Raw genomic sequence first — 20529 nt, forward strand, 5'->3', positions numbered from 1 at the left:
ACCTTATTTTATTTAATCTTATTTTACCTTATTTTATTTTATTTTATTTTACCTTATTTTGGTTGTATTGCACCGTGGGACGGAGAAAAACGCAATTTCGATTCCACTGTATGTCTGGCATATTTTGAAATTGACAATAAAGTTGACTTTGACTTTTGGCTTTGACTTTGATACAAACACCTACATCCGGTTGCATACCTGGGGGTCCTGACCTTATGTGGGGTCGCGTGCAATTCAAATAGGGTCGCCTGAAATGTGCATTTATTGATCAATAAAAAATAAATTATACATTAAAATAAATTAAACTTGCAGAGTCTCTGTCTGTCTGTCTGTCATCCATTGTGCAGAAATGTCATACCAGCCTTTCTTCCTCTGTCCACTATAATATTTTACGAAAAAGCCTAAATGTGGTCTGAATTAAGAATCAGAATCAGCTTTATTGGCCATGTATGCTTACACATAAAAGGAATTTGCCTTTGGTGAACTGTGCTCTCAATGCACAAAAGTATAACATTAAATATAAAGACAAGCAAAGAATAATATATACAATGCTAAATAAGACAATAGTGCAATGGTGAGTAGTGCAAAAATGCTGAGATGAGATTGATGGTAAATATGTGATTATGTAACTGATGGTTAATTTACATGAGGTAGATTTTTTTTTACAGTATTTACATTAAAGATGTGCATGTGCATGAAGAGGACAATATTACATTACAGCATGATTAGGTTATTGAACATAAAAATGTATAGTCTATGTACTATCTAAAATGTCTGTCTAAAATGAATGTTTACTTGTAACACAAAAAAAAAACTAACATGATTGATTCACTCTCACTATGAGGTCATCCTTAGAATGAGCCCAGTTTAGCAGCCGATTACGGAGCAACACGTGTAATTGGATTAGCAGTGATAATCCAATCCCTGGCCATAATCTGACGCTGTCTAGTAGCCTCGACGTTGACGTTTCCATCACGTTGAGGAGCTCTACTTGACATGATTTAGGAGATTAGGATCAATCAGTAAGTAATCCTGAGATCCTTATCATCAGCAGACTCTACACTCGGCTTCAGAGATACCTCATTTGCATTTTGTGAAATGCACAGAAGCAAATGATATGGATGTGTGTTTTATCTGTAATGTATTCTTTACGATTTTTCATATTTGGGCTAAGACACAGAAAAGTGGAATATGGAAGCCTAAAGAGAACATGCATCCATACATTTTATTTACTCAGTTGTCGTGTGATTATTTAACTCATATCCTCAGAGTTACAAAAGCACAGAACAAACAGAAATTATCTTTATTTACCTCATTGGTTTGCAAAGTGACAGCATGTCATGTCGTGGTTCTGGCCTATATCACATTGACCAGAATATTGTTTTTTGTTCCAGCAGAGAAAACAGGGAACTGGACCCAATTGCAGTATAACCAAAATTATTTATTTCAACGAAAAGGCAAACAAAAACTTACTTAAAGTCAAATCCAAAAAAAGTAAAAAAGAAGAAAACAAGCCACGAGGAAACTACACAGGAGCATCTTGAAGGAACATCTGACAACTGACAAGGGGAAAATGTAACATAACCACTAGAACAAAGAAACACAAGGATAAGAAATTACAAAATAAAACAGGAAACACAAAAGACTAAACTAGAAACCACACAAGGGGAAACCAACACCAGGGAAGAATGGAAACTAAAACAAGATAAAGAAATCTTACCTCTGAAATACAAAACTAAAAAATATCAAATCATGAAATGCCTGGTGTGCAGTCAATAATACATAAAATGCATATCAGGAATAAAATGGCCTCCTGTGTAAACTGTATATGTAGTTAAATAGCCTTTACGCTACTGTATTTCAATGTTGGCCATAATGGTGGTACTTTGAGAGCAAAATATTTTCTGTGGTGGTACTCATTGTGAAAAGTTTGAACCACCAGATCTTGAGAAAGCAACTGAAATGTATTGGTTATCATGGGTAAACCAGCGTCGTTATCTCGAGATGATGGCACTAATACGTTGAGAACTCGAGAAAAAAACTTGTTATCACAGGGAAATTTAGTTTTTTTAAATATATGGATGCATGTCGTCTTTGGGCTTCTGTAGTGCAGTATTTTGTAAGGACCAAAGATTACAGCGATGTGATGGGAGGAAACATGGACATAACCTTTTGACATCGAGTGGTAAAATCTTTTACTAAAACATTAGGTAAGCTAATCTAACGGAAGCCTATGCTCTGTTGTTGTTGGACAGATGGAATTATCTTCACTTATGGAGAACGACCATGGGATTACAAATTAATGTCGTGATATATTTCTGAGGAACGTTATCTACCACGGAGAACACACCGCCGACCAGTGGCAATTCTAGGGTCTGTTGGGATCCTCTGCAAAAATTAATTGGGGGCCCCTCCAACCACCATTATGTCTGCTAGTGTTCCAACGCTCTTCCTCTTTCATTTTTAACTTCCAGACAGAAAATTTCTCTTCATTTTCCTTCAGCGAATTTCATTGACAAACTTCGGTTTCCAAGGAATGATGCACGAGACACCTAGCAGGGCTACCAGACTGAGTGCTGCCAGATTAGGAGCCCTTAGGAAGGTCATTGCAAAATTTGCACATTTTGAGCCACTTCTGTGGTTGAAAGTTTGTCAGCCCTCGGGGGGGCCCCCTTCTGGCCTGGGGCCCCAACTAGTTGCCTGCCTTGCCTGTTGACAAGCAACACCTCTGCCGCTGATACCTAACAACCTCATCCTCCTATAGGAGCTAAGTTGAAGATTCAAGTTATAACTTAGATCTACTTGGGAGCAACAAGGTGCTGGGCTTCATTTTCTGTGCGATGGTCGCAGAGGTGTCAAGTAACAAAGTACAAATACTTGGTTACCTTACTGAAGTAGAAATTTTGGGTATCTATACTTTACTGGAGTATTTATTTGTCAGCCGACTTTTTACTTCTACTCCTTACATTTTAAAAATAGCCTCGTTACTCCTATTTCATTTCGGCTCACTTTCATTCTGGCTTGTCATCGTTCAAAAAAACACAAAAAAAACAAAAACCTATACAGATAAATTGCCATCCGGATAGAGTGAATTTGACCATACAAGGGTAATTGTTACTAAGCCTGCCCTGGGTACACCAATTTTGTTATTTTACATCCGTTGTCCTCACAGATTCCTGCAGCTAAGCTTGGATGTACATTTACATTCCAATAAAGGCTATTGATAACATGCCTCTGAAGTTTGACTTTTTGCACCATTAAAATACTTACAGGCAACTAGTCATCATATCTTCCACTCCATGAAACACATGTTAATGCTCAGCAGTTCACATATATTGTTCTTTAATGTATTTGCATTGTAATGCGGCTGAAACAGGTGCATCCCAAATTTTTCAACATTAACATTTATATATAACATTATAGTCATTATGTCCTTTAGAAAAATGTTCACTAGTGCACTATCAGCCCCTGTGGTACGGCCTAAGCTTTTGTCCTTAATGGCATTTTTTACATCACTTTAACTTTTATACTTGAAGTAGTTTTGAAACCAGTACTTTTACACTTTTACTTGAGTCAAAAGCTCGAGTTGATACTTCAACTTCTACAGAAGTCTTTTTAAGTTGAAAGATTCTTGAGTTTTGTCAGCTCAAACATGGCTCTGGCTCACACACTTCAACACCTGAAGCCCCTAGAAGCAAGCAAGAGGGAACATCAAGGTCTAAATGTGGACTTGAACCAGAGATGGGGCAAAGATCCAGATCTTGTAAGAGATTGGGGTCACAGCTCGGGTCTGGACTCAAACTCCTCCATCTGGAGAGTGTAAAAAAAACGAACAAAGGTTTGGAGCACTTGAGGAGAAATGACTAAGAGAAGAAGAGGTCCAGTTCTGAGCTTTGTTTGTTGTGATTGGACGTCTGCACGAGCCATGAATCGCTGAAGTTAAACATCATGTATGACCACAGGAGGAATCAATAATGTAGTCAGATAGTTTTTGGAGCCAAAGGATGATGCTGAAGTTGGAGTGCCGTACGATGGGATGAGGAAAGAGTCAGAGGTGTCAGTGGTCAGCATCTGGCGGTGTGTTGAATCTGAGGAAAATCGAAAACTAAATTATCTCATCGGTGAAAAAAAACGCAGGAGGTAAGAGGTGTGACGTGATTCTCATGAGGCTGCATTCACTTTACTTTTAAAGTTAGACTTTTAAAAGTTAGTAAACAACTGGAATCCAAATAACTGTTATACCCTTATAATTGATTTAGAGATTTTTTAAGTATTTTGACAATTTTGAAATTACTGAATTTCTGAATTACTGAATGTGCTCACTGGGACTGTGTGTGTGCAGAGCAGAGACTTTTTTTTAGAGGCAAAGATGCAAACTGGTGTCTGAGGTCCTTGTCCACCACCTGCTGGTGATGTGATATATTTTTTTTTTTGCAGTGTCTTTTCCTTTAAATCAAAAATTCCTCTACACCGGCTCCCTGTTGATTTCAGAACTCAATTAAAATTGTTATTACTTGTTTTCATGTCCCTCCATGGTTTAACTCTCTCCTTTTTATCAGACCTTTTAATCCCCTGTACCCCAACACCGTCACTCAGGTCTTCCAGCAGTCTGTCCTGGTTGTCCAACAGGCTCAGGGGTGACCACGCCTTTTCAGTTGCAGGCCCCCCTTTTGTGGAACCAATTGCCTCAACACATCAGATGTGCAAACCAATTGCATTAGTTCAAAGCACAGCTCAATACCCACATTTCTTCCCGGTCACATCTATCTCTCAATTCATGCCTCTCAAAAATGCTCACCCACATTTCTGCTGTCATTCTCTCGAACTGTCATTTTCCGGGGCTGTCATTGGGTAATCGGCGGCGGCCCCATCAGCTGGCCCTTTCCAACTACCTGAGTGACGTCCAACCAAGCAGAAACCTCTGGTCTTGAAAAATGAAGCCAATGTGGAAGTGCAAGATCCTGCAGTTCGTCGAGTGTTCGCTTTACAGTGGCTCCAGGAACACAGGAAGTCACATACACACCACAGCCAAATAAAGCCTGTTTTTACAGCATTAATTAACATGTTTACAACCTGGTACAAAAAACAAATAGGTCTGATTAGTTATTGTCATCACTGTCACACACTGTATGGGGGGGGGGGATTTTATGAACGATATGTGTTATCCATAGTTTGCTGGATCTGCATTAGCTGACATGATTGACAGATGGGCCCGATGTAACGGTTTGTCAAGAGTCTTAAAACCTCAGCTCCAGCTCTCAGCCTGTCGTTACGTTGACTGAAAGTTAGGCTGAGACAGGATTTCCATCGTAGCGGCTGCGCCTGCGGCCGATGAGCCTCCAGCGCCCCCTGCCGTAACAGATGGCTGACGTTACTCAGGCTTCGTCCAGTAATATTTACATTCTATGGTTTCCCCATTATAACAGATTATTTTTTATTTCATTATCTTGAGAGATATCAAAGCTCGTTTTCTCCAGATACAGGATCATTTTCTGGGGTTATCCACATTGGGAACTACCAATTTAAAATGTAAACATATGTGGGAAGAATCTTGGGGTCCTTGTTTGCAACATTTGTATTTTATATTGAGTGTTTTCTTTCACTTCTTATGTTTTGTTTACAGATAATTTACTTGTGGACACAAGTAAGGGTTAAGAATTCTTCTTTTGTATTTATTACCCTCCTCCCCAGTGTGTGTGTGTGTGTGTGTGTGTGTGTGTGTGTGTGTGTGTGTGTGTGTGTGTGTGTGTGTGTATTTACACTAACGTACCTATCTAACAGGGGATTTGGTCGTCTTTACACACTCACCAACAGGGTCCCCACTTGGACATGCTTTAAATAATCCTAAACCAGTGCATGTGTGTGTGTGAGAGAGAGAGAGAGTAGTTCAGAAGTTCCCAAGCTTTTTTGGGCTCGTGACTCCACTTTGACTTCACAAAACTCTGGCGACCCCAGACATTCAAAACACAAACAGCTTTTTGCTAAAATAATTTGCTTTTTTATTGCAAGTAAAGGTTCATTTCAGACCACATTTAGGCTTTTTCATGTGGATATAAAGGCCAGAGGAAGAAAGGCAGGGATGACATTCTGCACAATGGATAACAGAAAGACTGAAAATGTATCAAATTGAATTTATGTTAATATACAATATGTTTTTTATTAATCAATAATACTAATTACAGGCGAACCCATTTGAATTCCATGTGAGATTGACTGAATTAAAGTAGATTTGAAGATTTCCCCCAACCGCATTCATTGTACTTTGATTTTCCCAAAGAAATAAAAGTGAAAGGTCAATCAACAAGTGTCACAAAATATTTTGCATGTATAAGCATGGACACAAATATTCAGGAGAAGAAAAAGATACAAATGGAAAATAAAACAGAATAACTCGTGACAGTAAATAATGAACCTAATAAACAGCATCTGAATATATTCAATAACATATGTAGATCCTTAAACACAGAAAATGACTCATCATGGAACAATTACCTTCAGATAAGTACTTAATGATGTTGAAATTAGAAATCCTTTTTGAATGCCTACCAGGAGATTTGTCAAGGATGAAATCCCTCACATCCTCCAATGATTGTTTGAAAGTCATCTCCGAGAATCATCAAGTACTTATACTAATTTCTGTTGCCACCTGTTCAACAGTGAGTCATTGTTATGTTATTTACATATTGGATGGATTACTTCATTTTGCCCTAAAGACGTCAATGCAAAGAAGCATGTGCTATTTAGGATGCAAATGAAGTGAAGTCAGGGTGTGACAGCTGTGTAAGGATTTATCCCTCGTTGAAGGCCTGGGGAAATGTGTGCTTGATTTAAGGACGCGGGACGTAGGGGTGTTGAAGGTGCTGCAGCACCCCCTCAAATCAGGCAGGTGGTTACAACAACCGGCTTATCAAAACGTTTACACCTTTGTTTGCACACTTTTTATGGGATATGTAGATGGAGCTCATCGATGCCTGCTTTAGTTTTCTGTTTACTATAATAGTCTGTGACTACTGTGACGAAGCTCTAACACACATAAACACAAGAATTCAGTAAATGTATATGTATAAACTATCTTATTTTAAGCACACAGAACACTACAGTTCACACACAATCTTGTCTGATAATAGTTTTAAACACAACTTCTGAGAGAGTTAGTTCAATTCCCTCACTAACCATTGAATAAACACCTAAAAAATAAATATTCTCAATCAAAACTTAAAGTGTTTTTTTTACATTAAAAAGTCCCATTGTGCCTTCAGAGGGCTCAGAGTAATCAATAAAATGGGAATGGAGCTCAGCGTAAGTTCAAGCAGGAAGACTGTTTTTATTCTCCCACACGTTGATTCTTTTTCCTTCATTCAACATCATTGCTCCATCTCCCTGCTCTGGTGATCAGCTGACTGAGGGTGTTTACTCTTTAAGTAGTAAAACAACCAGATTCTGCCGCAACCTCTCTGAATCAATCATCCTGCTGCTGTTGAAATTTTAAAACCAGTTCTTTCTCTCCCACAGTCAGTCTGTCATTTCAGTGTGATCACTGCAACCCTCCTTCCCAACAGTCACCTCCATCCCAGCTCAGCAGAGTTCAGATACAGCCTCAGAAACACACTCCGCATCACATCCTGCATTCTTCTATCACCACCAAAGTCTAGACTCCTTAGGGGGGTATCCTATCCTGCTGTTGGCCTCGCTACCCCTCCAAGTGCATGAAATCATCATGACAGAGTCCAATCGCCCAAGACATTTTATATTTATCTTTTCCTAAACTGTTAAAGGCAGAATATGTGATTTTTCACACTTAAAAATCAAGTATATCCTCTGAAAATAACTCTGTGAGTCATGACTGTCTACAATGGGTGTAACACCCGAGTCCCACTGTCTGTGATGTTTTCTGAGTTTTCAGAGTCCTATCTTCAGTTTGTTTACATCGCCAGGACGGCCGGCTGACTCCTCCCCTCGTGTATAAAAGTTGTTTAATTGAGGGACTAGAGAAAAGAAGAATAACATACTGTACTCACTGCTTAACTGTGTTTCTAGATCACGCTCATTTCAGGTAAATTTACATGCAGTGTGAAGATACGAGCATAATAAAGATCGCTAGCATTAGCATGCTAACACAACAAAGCAGCGCGAGTTGTTTTGGTTTCATGCTGGTGCTCAAGGGCGACATCTGCTGGATCAAAAAATCGTACATTCTGCCTTTAAATAAATAATAATAAACTCTTAAGTCTCTAATTGAACTATGTTTAGATAACAGCGTGAATGTCTCCATCGTGGTTGGCAGGTTGCTGTTGTAGCAACTTGCCGTAATTAACCAAACAGAATCGGGTATCAAAGTATTGCAGCAAAATAATTCCAGTCAAACAGACCAGCACTGCACCCAAATTTTGACTTATCAACTTATTTTTGTTGCTCGTTTGCAGTCAGGCAATGGTACGGACCAAAACACAGAACTTAAATAGAAACAGCGACAATTGCAGAAGCTCGTCATGCAATTTATCTCTAGGATAGATAGTTATGATGGACAATGGGAGAAAACTTTCTTTGAACAACCCCTGGACATTTTGTTTGAAATTCTTGTGGTCAGCAAGAATTTCAAACAAAAACAAAAACCTTCATCACCTGCCATCAATTTGCAGGGCATTCGTTCTTGTCTTCCTCTTCCTCTTGTTTTCTGGGTTGAATACTCCACCGCAGTTTTACGTTAGCCAGGTCCTTCTCAGACATCACTTCACCTAGCTGTGAACAAAGTTACTGATTTGAGAATCTTCTTTCATAAAGCACAACATAATACAATCTTGTTTTTTTTCCGACCAAAAGTGACCATATTTGGCCTGCAGGGTGGATGTCATAGACTGTCAATATTAAAGTATGAAGCCTGAGTGACGTCACCCATCAGTTACTGCAGGGGGCTTTGGAATCGATGGCGGTCGCCGTGCAGGAAATGCTGTCTGCGGGTACTGTTTGCTTTCACACATGCAGCTCGCTCCGAAAACTTCAGGACGTTTTCAGGAGTTTTGTGCATGTGTGAAAGCACCAACAGTTTTGGAGGGATAGCCTCTCCAATATGACGACACCGATTATGAGCTTCTTCTGGTCTCTTCAGAAACCAATGACATCACAGAGACTATTACCAAGTTTAATACAGTCTGTCTGTAAAAACATTGTTCTGATGATTTCATACATCATGAAGTCACATAAGCCATTCTCTCTAGTATTTGTTTCTTCCAAATATTGCCAGTTACTTTTAAAATACACCAGGAAGTGCAATTTCAGCGCTGGAAATGTAGGCTACATCAATGAAGCACCTTCTGGAGAAGCAAAAATGATTTCTACAAGTATTCACATCTGCAGTTCTGCTTTTATCACAGAGACTTTGAATAGAAAACAACTATGTGGGTGGAGTTTACCTTTTGTAGGAGCTGGGTGTTTAAAGCGGGATTGGAGAGGTCAACATTAGTCTTAATCTTCATCTTCAACTTGTAGATTTTCTTTTTGGGGACTGGTCAGTCCGAGAAACATGCAAACAAACCAACAAAAGAATATTTTTGACTGGCGAGATAGACAACAGAAAAGTGTTAATGAAAATTATTTATTTTTTCACCTGTTTGGCACCAGAAGGGAAGCTTCACTGAACAATCATTGTCCCCCCATGTGTAATCCGGATTGAGGAACACACAGTACTGGACAGCCAAGTAGTTATTTGGCTGTCCGTTTCTCCAGTTTTTGAAGGAGCTGTTTCTGTTGTCGGACCACCTCCATGGTTCTCGGTACATACCAATCCAAACTTGAAAAGGACCTTTTACTGTCCCCAGATCTCGAGCTTCCGGTTCAGTCTGCATCATAGCCAGGTCTGTGTGGTGATTTCTGCAGTATTCCCGGGCATCCGTCCAAGTCATTCCTTGTCTAATTAAGACAAATGTTCTCTGTCCTGGAGGATTTGCAGCTACATAAAAGATAAAGGATTGCAAATGTTAGAAGCTGGTAGTGTTTGTAAAAAAAACAATTCAGATCTGTACAGATAAGTGGAAATGGTTAAGGGTTTTGGTGACCTTGGTCACAAATACATTGGCAGCATTTGGAAACATTGCCTAAGTAATGCTGAAATGTGCCATATAAATAAACTTCCCTGCCTTGCATTAGTAAGGATTTAAGGATTGTAAGGATACACTTTATTGTCCCCTGATGGAAATTGGTCTTGGACAACAAGTTAGACAACAAGTTGTCCAAGTTAGACAATTTCCAAGACTGGAGTTCCCTTGCATTTTCTGGTAATGAAAAACAAGAAACTGCTCAATATTGTGCACCAAGGACTTTTTTGTTGTTTTTTGTATTCTTGTTGTTTTGGTCGAAAAAGAGATATAATTTGATTTCTAAACAGACTTATTTAAAGGTCCAATATGTAAGATATCTACTGAAGAATTGAATGATAAAGTGACCTTACTATATGATCAGACATTAAGGAAACATGCTATGTTGAAGTGCTGGCTTCTCTGACAACAATGCAGCAGCCAGTATGTCCTCCTTCTAACTTTAGATTCTGCTCCTGAATGCTCTGGATTTGTTTGGACCAGAGAAGTAGGAGGTTTTCGTGTACCCCCACACGGCCATTATAGAGGCCTCTCGGGTTGCCAGGCAAACGGCAAACCGACAGGTATTGCATCGCTGAAGAAGCAAGCGAACTGGTTCAGATATAAGTGATTCTACCCAACCTTTTTTACATATACATATATTTCCTGGTAAGTCTTTAAACTTTTGCCAGTCAGGTGATCTGAGGCTTCTCTCTCTTTTGTTTTGTCTCAAGTTTCCCACAGGGGTCATCTCTCGAGGATCCAGACCCTCCCACTTTCATAGGCCGTGAATTGGTTCATTGTTCTTACATCATTTTCCTCTAATTTGATTAGACAACTGACACTGTCTGTCATGCTCACATTTCTTTCTATTAACTTTATTAATGCACTACTAATTCCCCCCTGGAGAATAATGCACCAGGCATCACTGGTATGAAAGTTAAAAACTCTGGTACAGTGACATGAAAAGCTGACCTTAATTCAGACAGACAGATATAGATTATTTTAAGTTTGGCTGCTTCATGAGGAACATGTGTGTTATGAGTTGCAGTCTGTTTTTCAGTTACTAAATGTATCTTACCGTTGTAACAAACAAAATAAAATTCCCGGTTGCAGTCTTCATCATCCAATGATGTATCTAAATTCATTACCACACAGTGCTGTTGTCCATTATAGTTATTTGGCTCATATTGTCTCCAATTGTGGTTATCTCTTTCAGTGAATTCACCAGTACTTGACCATCTCCAGGAGTTTCTTTCGTTGCCACCAATTCCCTTCCAGGACAGTGGGTCATCATGGAGCCCAATCCATGCCTCTGAGGGTTCTATTCCTTTGAGCCTGTTATTGTCCGCCATGCTTTCAATGGTAGCCAGGTCGGTGTAGTTTGCTCTGCAGTACTGTTGAGCGTCGGCCCAGTTCATCTTTAAGTTGATGTAGTGGAATTCCCGGAGGGCATACATGATGGGTGTGCAAAATCCTGGGGAATATGCTAAAGAGAATATTTGGCTGTTAAACATTATAATGCCTGTAACTTTTGATCAGAAAAATGTGTAAATGCTTTTGTTTTTTTTAACGCTCAGCTATAATATTGATGCCTCATTGGGACCTAAAGAAGCTAATGAGAACATCAGCATAAACATTGATTATGTCCAATAGATTTTTCTAATGTCTGAAATCTCTGAAGGATCTCTTAAAGCGTTTGAGTCTTTTTATAGTAAAAAACACAATTTACACAAATACAGGACGAAATGAGCAAAGACATAAGAATGACTATTTTGTCCACTGGGGGCACCGAATTCAACACAAACACAAAGGTCCTTAAAAGAGCTTTAAGTTTTATAATTGATACATTGATTAAAAAATATAACAGAAGAGTGGGAGAAAGAAACCCAAAATAACCAGTCACTGACAGTTCAATTTAATCAAGTAAATATTTAAAATTCACAGATCAATTTCCAGATTTCTTCCCCACCAGGACTTGAACCAGCAACCTTTTGGTCCCTGACCCAAGTCCCTACAGGCTGATCTACTGTCACCCCATCTACTCATTCTATCTAAACTAAATAAAATAACTATTTAAAGGACAGCTCGTTGAAGCTTTCTCTCTGCTTTGTAGCGATCATTTAGCCTCCTCTGGCATTTTCCAGCCACATAAAATAAAAAGAACATGATGGTCTAAAGTCCATCATCAGCTCTGTGTTACTCTTTTGAATTATTTAAATAAAGATTACTGGCTGACACATCGCTCATTAAAATTGGAAACCAAAATCACATCAACACAGAAAGATTTGAAGTTGGAACTCTTACCAAAGAAGGATAGAAGCAAAGGCAATCTGTAATCCATTGCTGATTTCTCTGAAAAAAATAAAATAATAAACAGATCAGAGTCTATCTTACAATGACATCATTAAAAACACTAAATCAAAAAGATTCACTTTATATCACAGGAAATCCAGCATTGTTATACCAAGACAAAGACACTAACAAGTCAAGAAAACAACAAGAAGTTCACTCACGATCACGGGAAACAGAGTTAAATAACATGAAGCGATGCATGGCCGCTCAGGGCTTTTGAACATTTGGGTTTTAAAAAAAGCATTTTTAAAGAATATGTGTAGATGATGCCTTTTAGAAACTTAAAACTAAAATACAGTAAAGGCTTTTGCACACTGAGTCCACTGCGTCTATTTTTCTATTATTGAGAAAATTCACAGTATGAGACCAAATGTCTCGTATTCGTCACGCAGAGTGATCAAGCAGTGAAGATGATTTTGAATTTTAATAGTATAGAGGTATGAAAAGAGGTCATTATAATAACTCATAATCATATGCCTCCTAATCTGTCGTCAAAGGTAATGATATGTTTATAGAAGATTTACTTACATGTCCACTGTGAATGGAATCAAGCACTCAGAAAATCAACCAAATTTGGATGGCTCATGTTTACGAGGAAGAAACGGTCAACTCACTCAGAGAATCCAGTTTTGTTCCATGGTTTGGTTATAGAATATTTCAATATCCAAATGAGCAACCTAACAAAGGTTGTAGGCCAACCTCTGCTCTTTGCTGTGCTGTGCTTGCCAACTATGAATACGTGGAAATAGAAACAGTGATGGCACCCATTGGTTTGCTGAAACCTAAAGTTTGGCATTTTGCTGCCGCCATATTAGTTTTAGGGAGAAATAACGCATTTCAAATCCATCACTGTTGGTTGAACTGTAAGTAGATGTATATCTTTACAGACTTTTTGGTTGATTTTATAGACAAAATTATGTTGGCTGGGAAGTGCAATAAATACTTACAAAGTGTGAAAAACTTTTGTAAAGCTTAATGCAAATTTACATTTTCGAAAACATTTTCACATTTTATAAAAGAGGATTACAAAAGTAAAGTAAATAAACATGTTTAAAGCCTGGTACATAAAAAACAAATAGGTCTGATAAGTTATTGTCATCACTGGCACACACTGTAAGGGGGGGTGATTTTATGAACGATACGTGTTATCCATAGTTTGGCCATTAGCTGACATGATGACATTTCATTATCTTGAGAGATATCAAAGCTCGTTTTCTCCGGATACAGGATCATTTTCTGGGGTTATCCACATTGGGAACTACCAATTTAAAATGTAAACATATGTGGGAAGAATCTTGGGGTCCTTGTTTGCAACATTTGTATTTTATATTGAGTGTTTTCTTTCACTTCTTATGTTTTGTTTACAGATAATTTACTTGTGGACACAAGTAAGGGTTAAGAATTCTTCTTTTGTTACCATCCTCCCCAGTGTGTGTGTGTGTGTGTGTGTGTGTGTGTGTGTGTGTGTGTGTACACTAGCGTACCTATCTAACAGGGGATTTGGTCGTCTTTACACACTCACCAACAGGGTCCCCACTTGGACATGCTTTAAACATCCTAAAATCATGTCAAAACCAGTGTGAATATGTGTGTGTGTGTGTGCGAGAGAGAGAGTAGTTCAGACGTTCCCAAGCTTTTTTGGGCTCGTGACTCCACTTTGACTTCAGAAAACTCTGTTGCAAGTAAAGGTTCATTTCAGACCACATTTAGGCTTTTTCATGTGGATATAAAGGCCAGAGGAAGAAAGGCAGGGATGACATTCTGCACAATGGATAACAGAAAGACTGAAAATGTATCAAATTGAATTTATGTTAATATACAATATGTTTTTTATTAATCAATAATACTAATTACAGGCGAACCCATTTGAATTCCATGTGAGATTGACTGAATTAAAGTAGATTTGAAGATTTCCCCCAACCGCATTCATTGTACTTTGATTTTCCCGAAGAAATAAAAGTGAAAGGTCAATCAACAAGTGTCACAAAATATTTTGCATGTATAAGCATGGACACAAATATTCAGGAAAAGAAAAAGATACAAATGGAAAATAAAACAGAATAACTTGTGACAGTAAATAATGAACCTAATAAACAGCATCTGAATATATTCAATAACATATGTAGATCCTTAAACACAGAAAATGACTCATCATGGAACAATTACCTTCAGATAAGTACTTAATGATGTTGAAATTAGAAATCTTTTTTGAATGCCTACCAGGAGATTTGTCAAGGATGAAATCCCTCACATCCTCCAATGATTGTTTGAAAGTCATCTCCGAGAATCATCAAGTACTTAGCTGCACCTCTGCACATATTTGAATATGCAAATGAGCTATTTGCCTTGGGTCACCTTCATTGGCAACAGATTTCTGCGCTGGTCATTGATATGTACGGACTGAGGATGAGTCCAATCAAATAGTTTTTAACAACTATCTTAAAAACTAAATTCAACTCCAGATGTGTGAGTACAAGGAAGTCTACAAAAATATGAAAATATTGGGTATTTTTTAGGGCCAGACCGATAATGTTAAAACAATCTTTTTCAATATGATGGAGAGTTGATACGCAATAAGTGTGTGTTTTCATCTACATCAAATGATCCCTTAAGGTAGCAGATAGATATAAGGAAGATATCGGTTCTATATTGGTTTCAGAATGTTTTTTCTCCCAAATATCGGCCCCAAAAAAATCAAATATCGGTCGGCCCTAGTTGTTTTAGCTGACAACATGAAGTGAGGGAAGAAACTGCATTTGTACATTTCTGCTTTATTTCTGCTGCCACCTGTTCAACAGTGAGTCATTGTTATGTTATTTACATATTGGATGGATTACTTCATTTTGCCTATTTAAAGTCAGATTTCCTAAAGAGATCAATGCAAAAGAAGCATGTGCTATTTAGGATGCAAATGAAGTGAAGTCAGGGTGTGACAGCTGTGCAAGGATTTATCCCTCGTTGAAGGCCTGGGGAAATGTGTGCTTGATTCAAGGACGCGGGACGTAGGGGTAACACACCACTAATTCCCCCCTGGAGAATAATGCACCAGGCATCACTGGTATGAAAGTTAAAAACTCTGGTACAGTGACATGAAAAGCTGACCTTCATTCAGACAGACAGATATGACAACCGTAGACAGATGTTAAATGTTACTTTTGATTCTTTCAGTCTTTTCTGATGATACTTTTCTCATAGATTAATTTAAGTTTGGCTACTTCATGAGGAACACAAGAGACATTTCTCCGCCTTGACAAAGAGTTGATGCTCCAACAACTTCTGGAGAACACTTTTAACATGAGACACATGTTCCTGATAGGACTCAGAAAAAATCAGGATGTCATCCAGATACACGTAAACAAAAATTTCAAGCATCTCCCTTAGGACATCATTGACAAATGCCTGGAAAACTGCTGGGACATTCGAAAGTCCGAAGGGCATAACCAGATATTCATAGTGCCCCCGTGGAGTGTTGAACGCTGTTTTCCACTCGTCCCCTTCTCGTATGCGTACCAGATTGTAGGCGTTCCTAAGGTCCAACTTTGTAAAGAAGGACGCACCCTGTAGCCGCTCAAACGCCGTGGACATGAGAGGGAGTGGGTAGCGTTTTTTTTACAGTGATCTTATTTAGACCCCTGTAATCACACCCCTGTAAGCTGGAGATGTAGAGGGGCGAATGAAACCTGCAGCTAAAGCTTCATCAATATAGCTTCTCATAGCTGATGTTTCAGGTCGAGATAAAGAATACAGGCTGCCCCTTAGTGGTGTAGTGCCTGGGAGGAGATTAATGGCACAATCGTAGGGCCTATGGGGAGGAAGGATGGAGGCCTTCTGTTTACTGAAAACTTCACTAAGTTCAGCTTACTCTGCAGGAACCCCTTTGGGAAGAAGAGACACAGAGGAGGAAGAATCAGAAGGAGTCAAGGACTCAAGAGCCCCAAGAGTCAGGGGATCACTGGGGGTAGAACAGGTGAGACCTACTGAACTAGGAGATTTCGAGGCAGAGGCGCTGGTGGCAGCAGGAAGCTCAAGACCCAAATGTTGGAGTTGAACAGAGTCTGATTCCATCATGTGAGATGCACAGTCTGGGCCCCAGCTCAGCACCTTCCCAGTCCTCCAATTGATGTGAGGGTTGTGTTCCTTGAGCCATGGGTGTCCCAGAATGAGGGGTAACTGAGGTGCATCAATAAGTAAAAAAAGAATCTCCTCCGTGTGCTTGCCAATGCGAATGAAAATCGGGCAGGTGATCCTCTCAACCCTACCCATACCCAAAGGTTGCCCATCTACTGCGGTGATTGCGAGTGGACAAGGAAGATCAAAAATGGGTAGTTTGAGATTTCGGGCCAGGATTGAGTCCATAAAACTACCTGCTGCTCCTGAATCAACAAATGCCGAGAAGTTGCACCAGTGTCCATCCCAAAATAACTCAAGGGATAAAAAAGTGTGATTATTGGCCACAGGTGGGGAATTATTAAGACTCGGCAAGACCTCCCCATGGTCTGACGAGTCTACTCGTTTCCCTGCGTATCGGGTTTCTGCATTGAAGGGCACTGGCGAAAGAAGTGACCCACCCTCCCACAGTATAGACACGCTCATACGCCTCTGTCTTTCCGCAGAAGTAAGCCATGTGCGACCTATTTGCATGGGTTCCTGATCATCATTGTTAAGGGATCCCTTAGGCAGGTTAGGTCTTTCACGAGGGACGTTAAACTCCTCTGACATTGGGCGGGTGTACGCCTGTTTTCTCTCTTGGTTGCGCTCACGGATTCTGTTGTCAATTCTAATTGCCAATGAGATTAAATCCTCAAGTGAATCCGGAACGTCACGGCATGAGGCATGAGTAAGAGTGGTTACCAGAGCTTCCCTGTTCCAACCTGATTCCGTGAGGAGTTCGGAATTGAATTGAAAATGCTGCTAAGCTTGAAGAGCCCTGATGTAATTTAAGAAGGCGTTTGGCTGCTTCCTGGCCACTTGCATCGTGGTCAAACACCCCTCTCATCTCCGCCATGAAGAGGGCAGAGTCAGCGCAGACAGGAGCCTGCCTATCCCACAAGGCTGTAGCCCATGAAAGGGCCTTGTCTGAGAGAAGGGATATTATATATGCTACCCGGTCTGTGCTAAACATAGAGGGTTGTAACTCAAACACTAAACTGCATTGGGTGATAAATCCCTTACACCTCCTTGGATGCCCGTCATAGCGGGCTGGGGTTGCCAGCTTGGTCTCCTGAACAACAATAGGGCCCTGCGGTGGAACTGGAGGTGTTTGGGGAGTTGTGAGGTTTGGTGCTTGTACTTGGGTTGGGGCTGGCCCCGTGGTCTGCAAACGTGTAAGTATCTCCCTAAACATATTGTCATGAGAGACCTGTTGCTCAGCGATCGCACGCAGCATCTGCTCATGAGAGCCTAAAAGGGCTCCTTGTGCAGTGATAGCCTGCCGATGTACAGCTAGTTTATCACTGAGGTCCAAAGTCTGAGAATCACTAGTGAAGGGGACCGCTGTGTCCGCCATTGGCTGACTCATTCTGTCAGGAGGGGGGGGGGGGGGGGGATTGGGACGAAAATGCGGACCCAGGGGTGTCTCAAAGTTATCCCGGAAGGATAACCGCAAAATCGCAATAGCGATAGATTGGAAAGGGGGGAAGAAACAACAAAACTGTTTAGAGCCACAACAGGTTTCCTAACCTAAATAATGCACCGAAAAGGATTAACTAAACCACTGCTGCCAAGCAGCTGACTCAAAACCAAAATTGTCCAGGAGACCCAGAAAACACCAAACAAAAAGCAAAGGCTGCCAGGGAGACCTTTGATGACACAAAAGACTGGAGTAGACACGAAACTATCCAGCACCCCAAGTTAAACACTGGGAGACCTGCAACGGAAATCTCATGCAGAAAGTTCTTAGTTGGTGTTTATACGTAGATACACACAACCACTCGAGAAACCACAAGGAGAACCTCTCACTACCTCTGAAGGTGAGCACAGCACAGAGCACTGGAGACTCAGGGTATATGAAAACTCCCCACACCTGGGCTTAATCAAAGCCAATCAGTGCTTTATATCACAGGAAATACAGCATTGTTATGCTGAGACAAAGACACTAACAAGTCAAGTTTTCAAGAAAACAACAAGAAGTTCACTCACTATCATGGGAAACAGAGTTAAATAACATGAAGCGATGCATGGCCGCTTAGGGCTTTTGAACATTTGGGTTTAAAAAAAAAGGCATTTTTAAAGAATATGTGTAGATGATGCCTTTTAGAAACTTAAAACTAAAATACAGTAAAGGCTTTTGCACACTGAGTCCACTGCGTCTATTTTTCTATTATTGAGAAAATTCACAGTATGAGACCAAATGTCTCGTATTCGTCACGCAGAGTGATCAAGCAGTGAAGATGATTTTGAATTTTAATAGTATAGAGGTATGAAAAGAGGTCATTATAATAACTCATAATCATATGCCTCCTAATCTGTCGTCAAAGGTAATGATATGTTTATAGAAGATTTACTTACATGTCCACTGTGAATGGAATCAAGCACTCAGAAAATCAACCAAATTTGGATGGCTCATGTTTACGAGGAAGAAACGGTCAACTCACTCAGAGAATCCAGTTTTGTTCCATGGTTTGGTTATAAAATATTTCAATATCCAAATGAGCAACCTAACAAAGGTTGTAGGCCAACCTCTGCTCTTTGCTGTGCTGTGCTTGCCAACTATGAATACGTGGAAATAGAAACAGTGATGGCACCCATTGGTTTGCTGAAACCTAAAGTTTGGCATTTTGCTGCCGCCATATTAGTTTTAGGGAGAAATAACGCATTTCAAATCCATCACTGTTGGTTGAACTGTAAGTAGATGTATATCTTTACAGACCTTTTGGTTGATTTTATAGACAAAATTGCGTTGGCTGGGAAGTGCAAAAAATACTTACAAAGTGTGAAAAACTTTTGAAAAGCTTAATGCAAATTTACATTTTCGAAAACATTTTCACATTTTATGAAAGAGGATTACAAAAGCAAAACATAAAACCAATTAAAAACCAATATGGCGGCAGCAAAATGCCAAACTTTAGGTTTCAACAAAGTCAACAAACCAATGGGTGTCATCACTGTTTCTATTTCCATGTATTCACAGTCGACAAGCACAGCACAGCAAAGAGCAGAGGTTGGCCTACATTTGTTCACATCAAGGGCAAGGTGACCTTCGGTAGGTAGCTCATTTGGATATTGAAATATTTTAAATCCAAACTTTTGAACAAAACTGGATCCTCTGAGAGAGGTGACCGGCATCTCCTCGCAAACACGAGCCATTCCAGGTTTGGTTGATTTTCTGAGTGCCAATGCTTGATTTCATTCACAGTGGACATGTAAGTAAATCTATTATAAACATATCATTATCTTTGACAATAGATTAGGAGGCATATGAGTAATGATAATGACCTCTTTTCCTTACCTCCATACTATTAATTTTACTATTTTTATCAATCTATTTTCTTACTTAATGCCATTGCACACTGAGTCTGTTTTTTTGTCTCGTCTGAAATTGACACATGTTAAAAAAGATCTCATTCTGTGTCAATCATGATTGCACATAGACTCTGAAACTTTCGTCTGTCATTATTTGTTTCAGAACAGGTTCAACTGTCAGCTTCTGTTCATGATCAGTGTCTTTGCGGTAATTGGTGCTGTTCTTATTAATGTGTGGTTCAGGTATAAAGAGCAGCGTATCAAGCTGGACCAATGACATCCTGAAATACACCTGGGAGCGATTGGGATAAATCCGCAGCTCATTATCAAGAGGTGAAACTCTTATTTATCAACTGGGGAAACTCTCCTTTATCAACAGGGGAAACTCTCCTTTATCAACAGGGGAAACTCTCCTTTATCAATGGGGAAACTCTCCTTTATCAACAGGGGAAACTCTCCTTTATCAATGGGGAAACTGTCCTTTATCAATGGGGAAACTGTCCTTTATCAACAGGTCAAACTCTCCTTTATCAACAGGGGAAACTGTCCTTTATCAACAGGGGAAACTGTCCTTTATCAACAGGGGAAACTCTCCTTTATCAACAGGGGAAACTGTCCTTTATCAACAGGGGAAACTCTCCTT

General features: G+C 39.7%; 1 protein-coding gene across 1 annotated transcript; it reads right to left on the minus strand.

Moving 5' to 3' along the window:
- Positions 1-8333: 8333 nt before the first annotated feature.
- LOC132992376 (macrophage mannose receptor 1-like) lies at positions 8334-12544 on the minus strand. Its single transcript, XM_061061630.1, has 5 exons — positions 12378-12544; positions 11152-11559; positions 9605-9946; positions 9411-9502; positions 8334-8739 (listed from the first exon to the last, which is right to left on the minus strand). Exons 1-5 carry the CDS (start codon positions 12412-12414, stop codon positions 8629-8631), a joined length of 990 nt encoding a protein of 329 aa, XP_060917613.1. The 5' UTR covers positions 12415-12544; the 3' UTR covers positions 8334-8628.
- Between the last annotated feature and the right edge of the window lie 7985 nt (positions 12545-20529).

This window comes from Labrus mixtus, chromosome 17, assembly GCF_963584025.1.
Source record: "Labrus mixtus chromosome 17, fLabMix1.1, whole genome shotgun sequence".
NCBI lineage: Eukaryota > Metazoa > Chordata > Actinopteri > Labriformes > Labridae > Labrus > Labrus mixtus.

Coding starts and splice junctions, on each gene's coding strand:
- LOC132992376 (XM_061061630.1), bottom strand. CDS start 12,414: ATGGATTACAGATTGCCTTTGCTTCTATCCTTCTTTG. Junction 11,560..12,377: donor TTTGCTTCTATCCTTCTTTG/GTAAGAGTTCCA, acceptor TATTCTCTTTAG/CATATTCCCCAGGATTTTGC. Junction 8,740..9,410: donor ACACCCAGCTCCTACAAAAG/GTAAACTCCACC, acceptor CTTTGTTCACAG/CTAGGTGAAGTGATGTCTGA.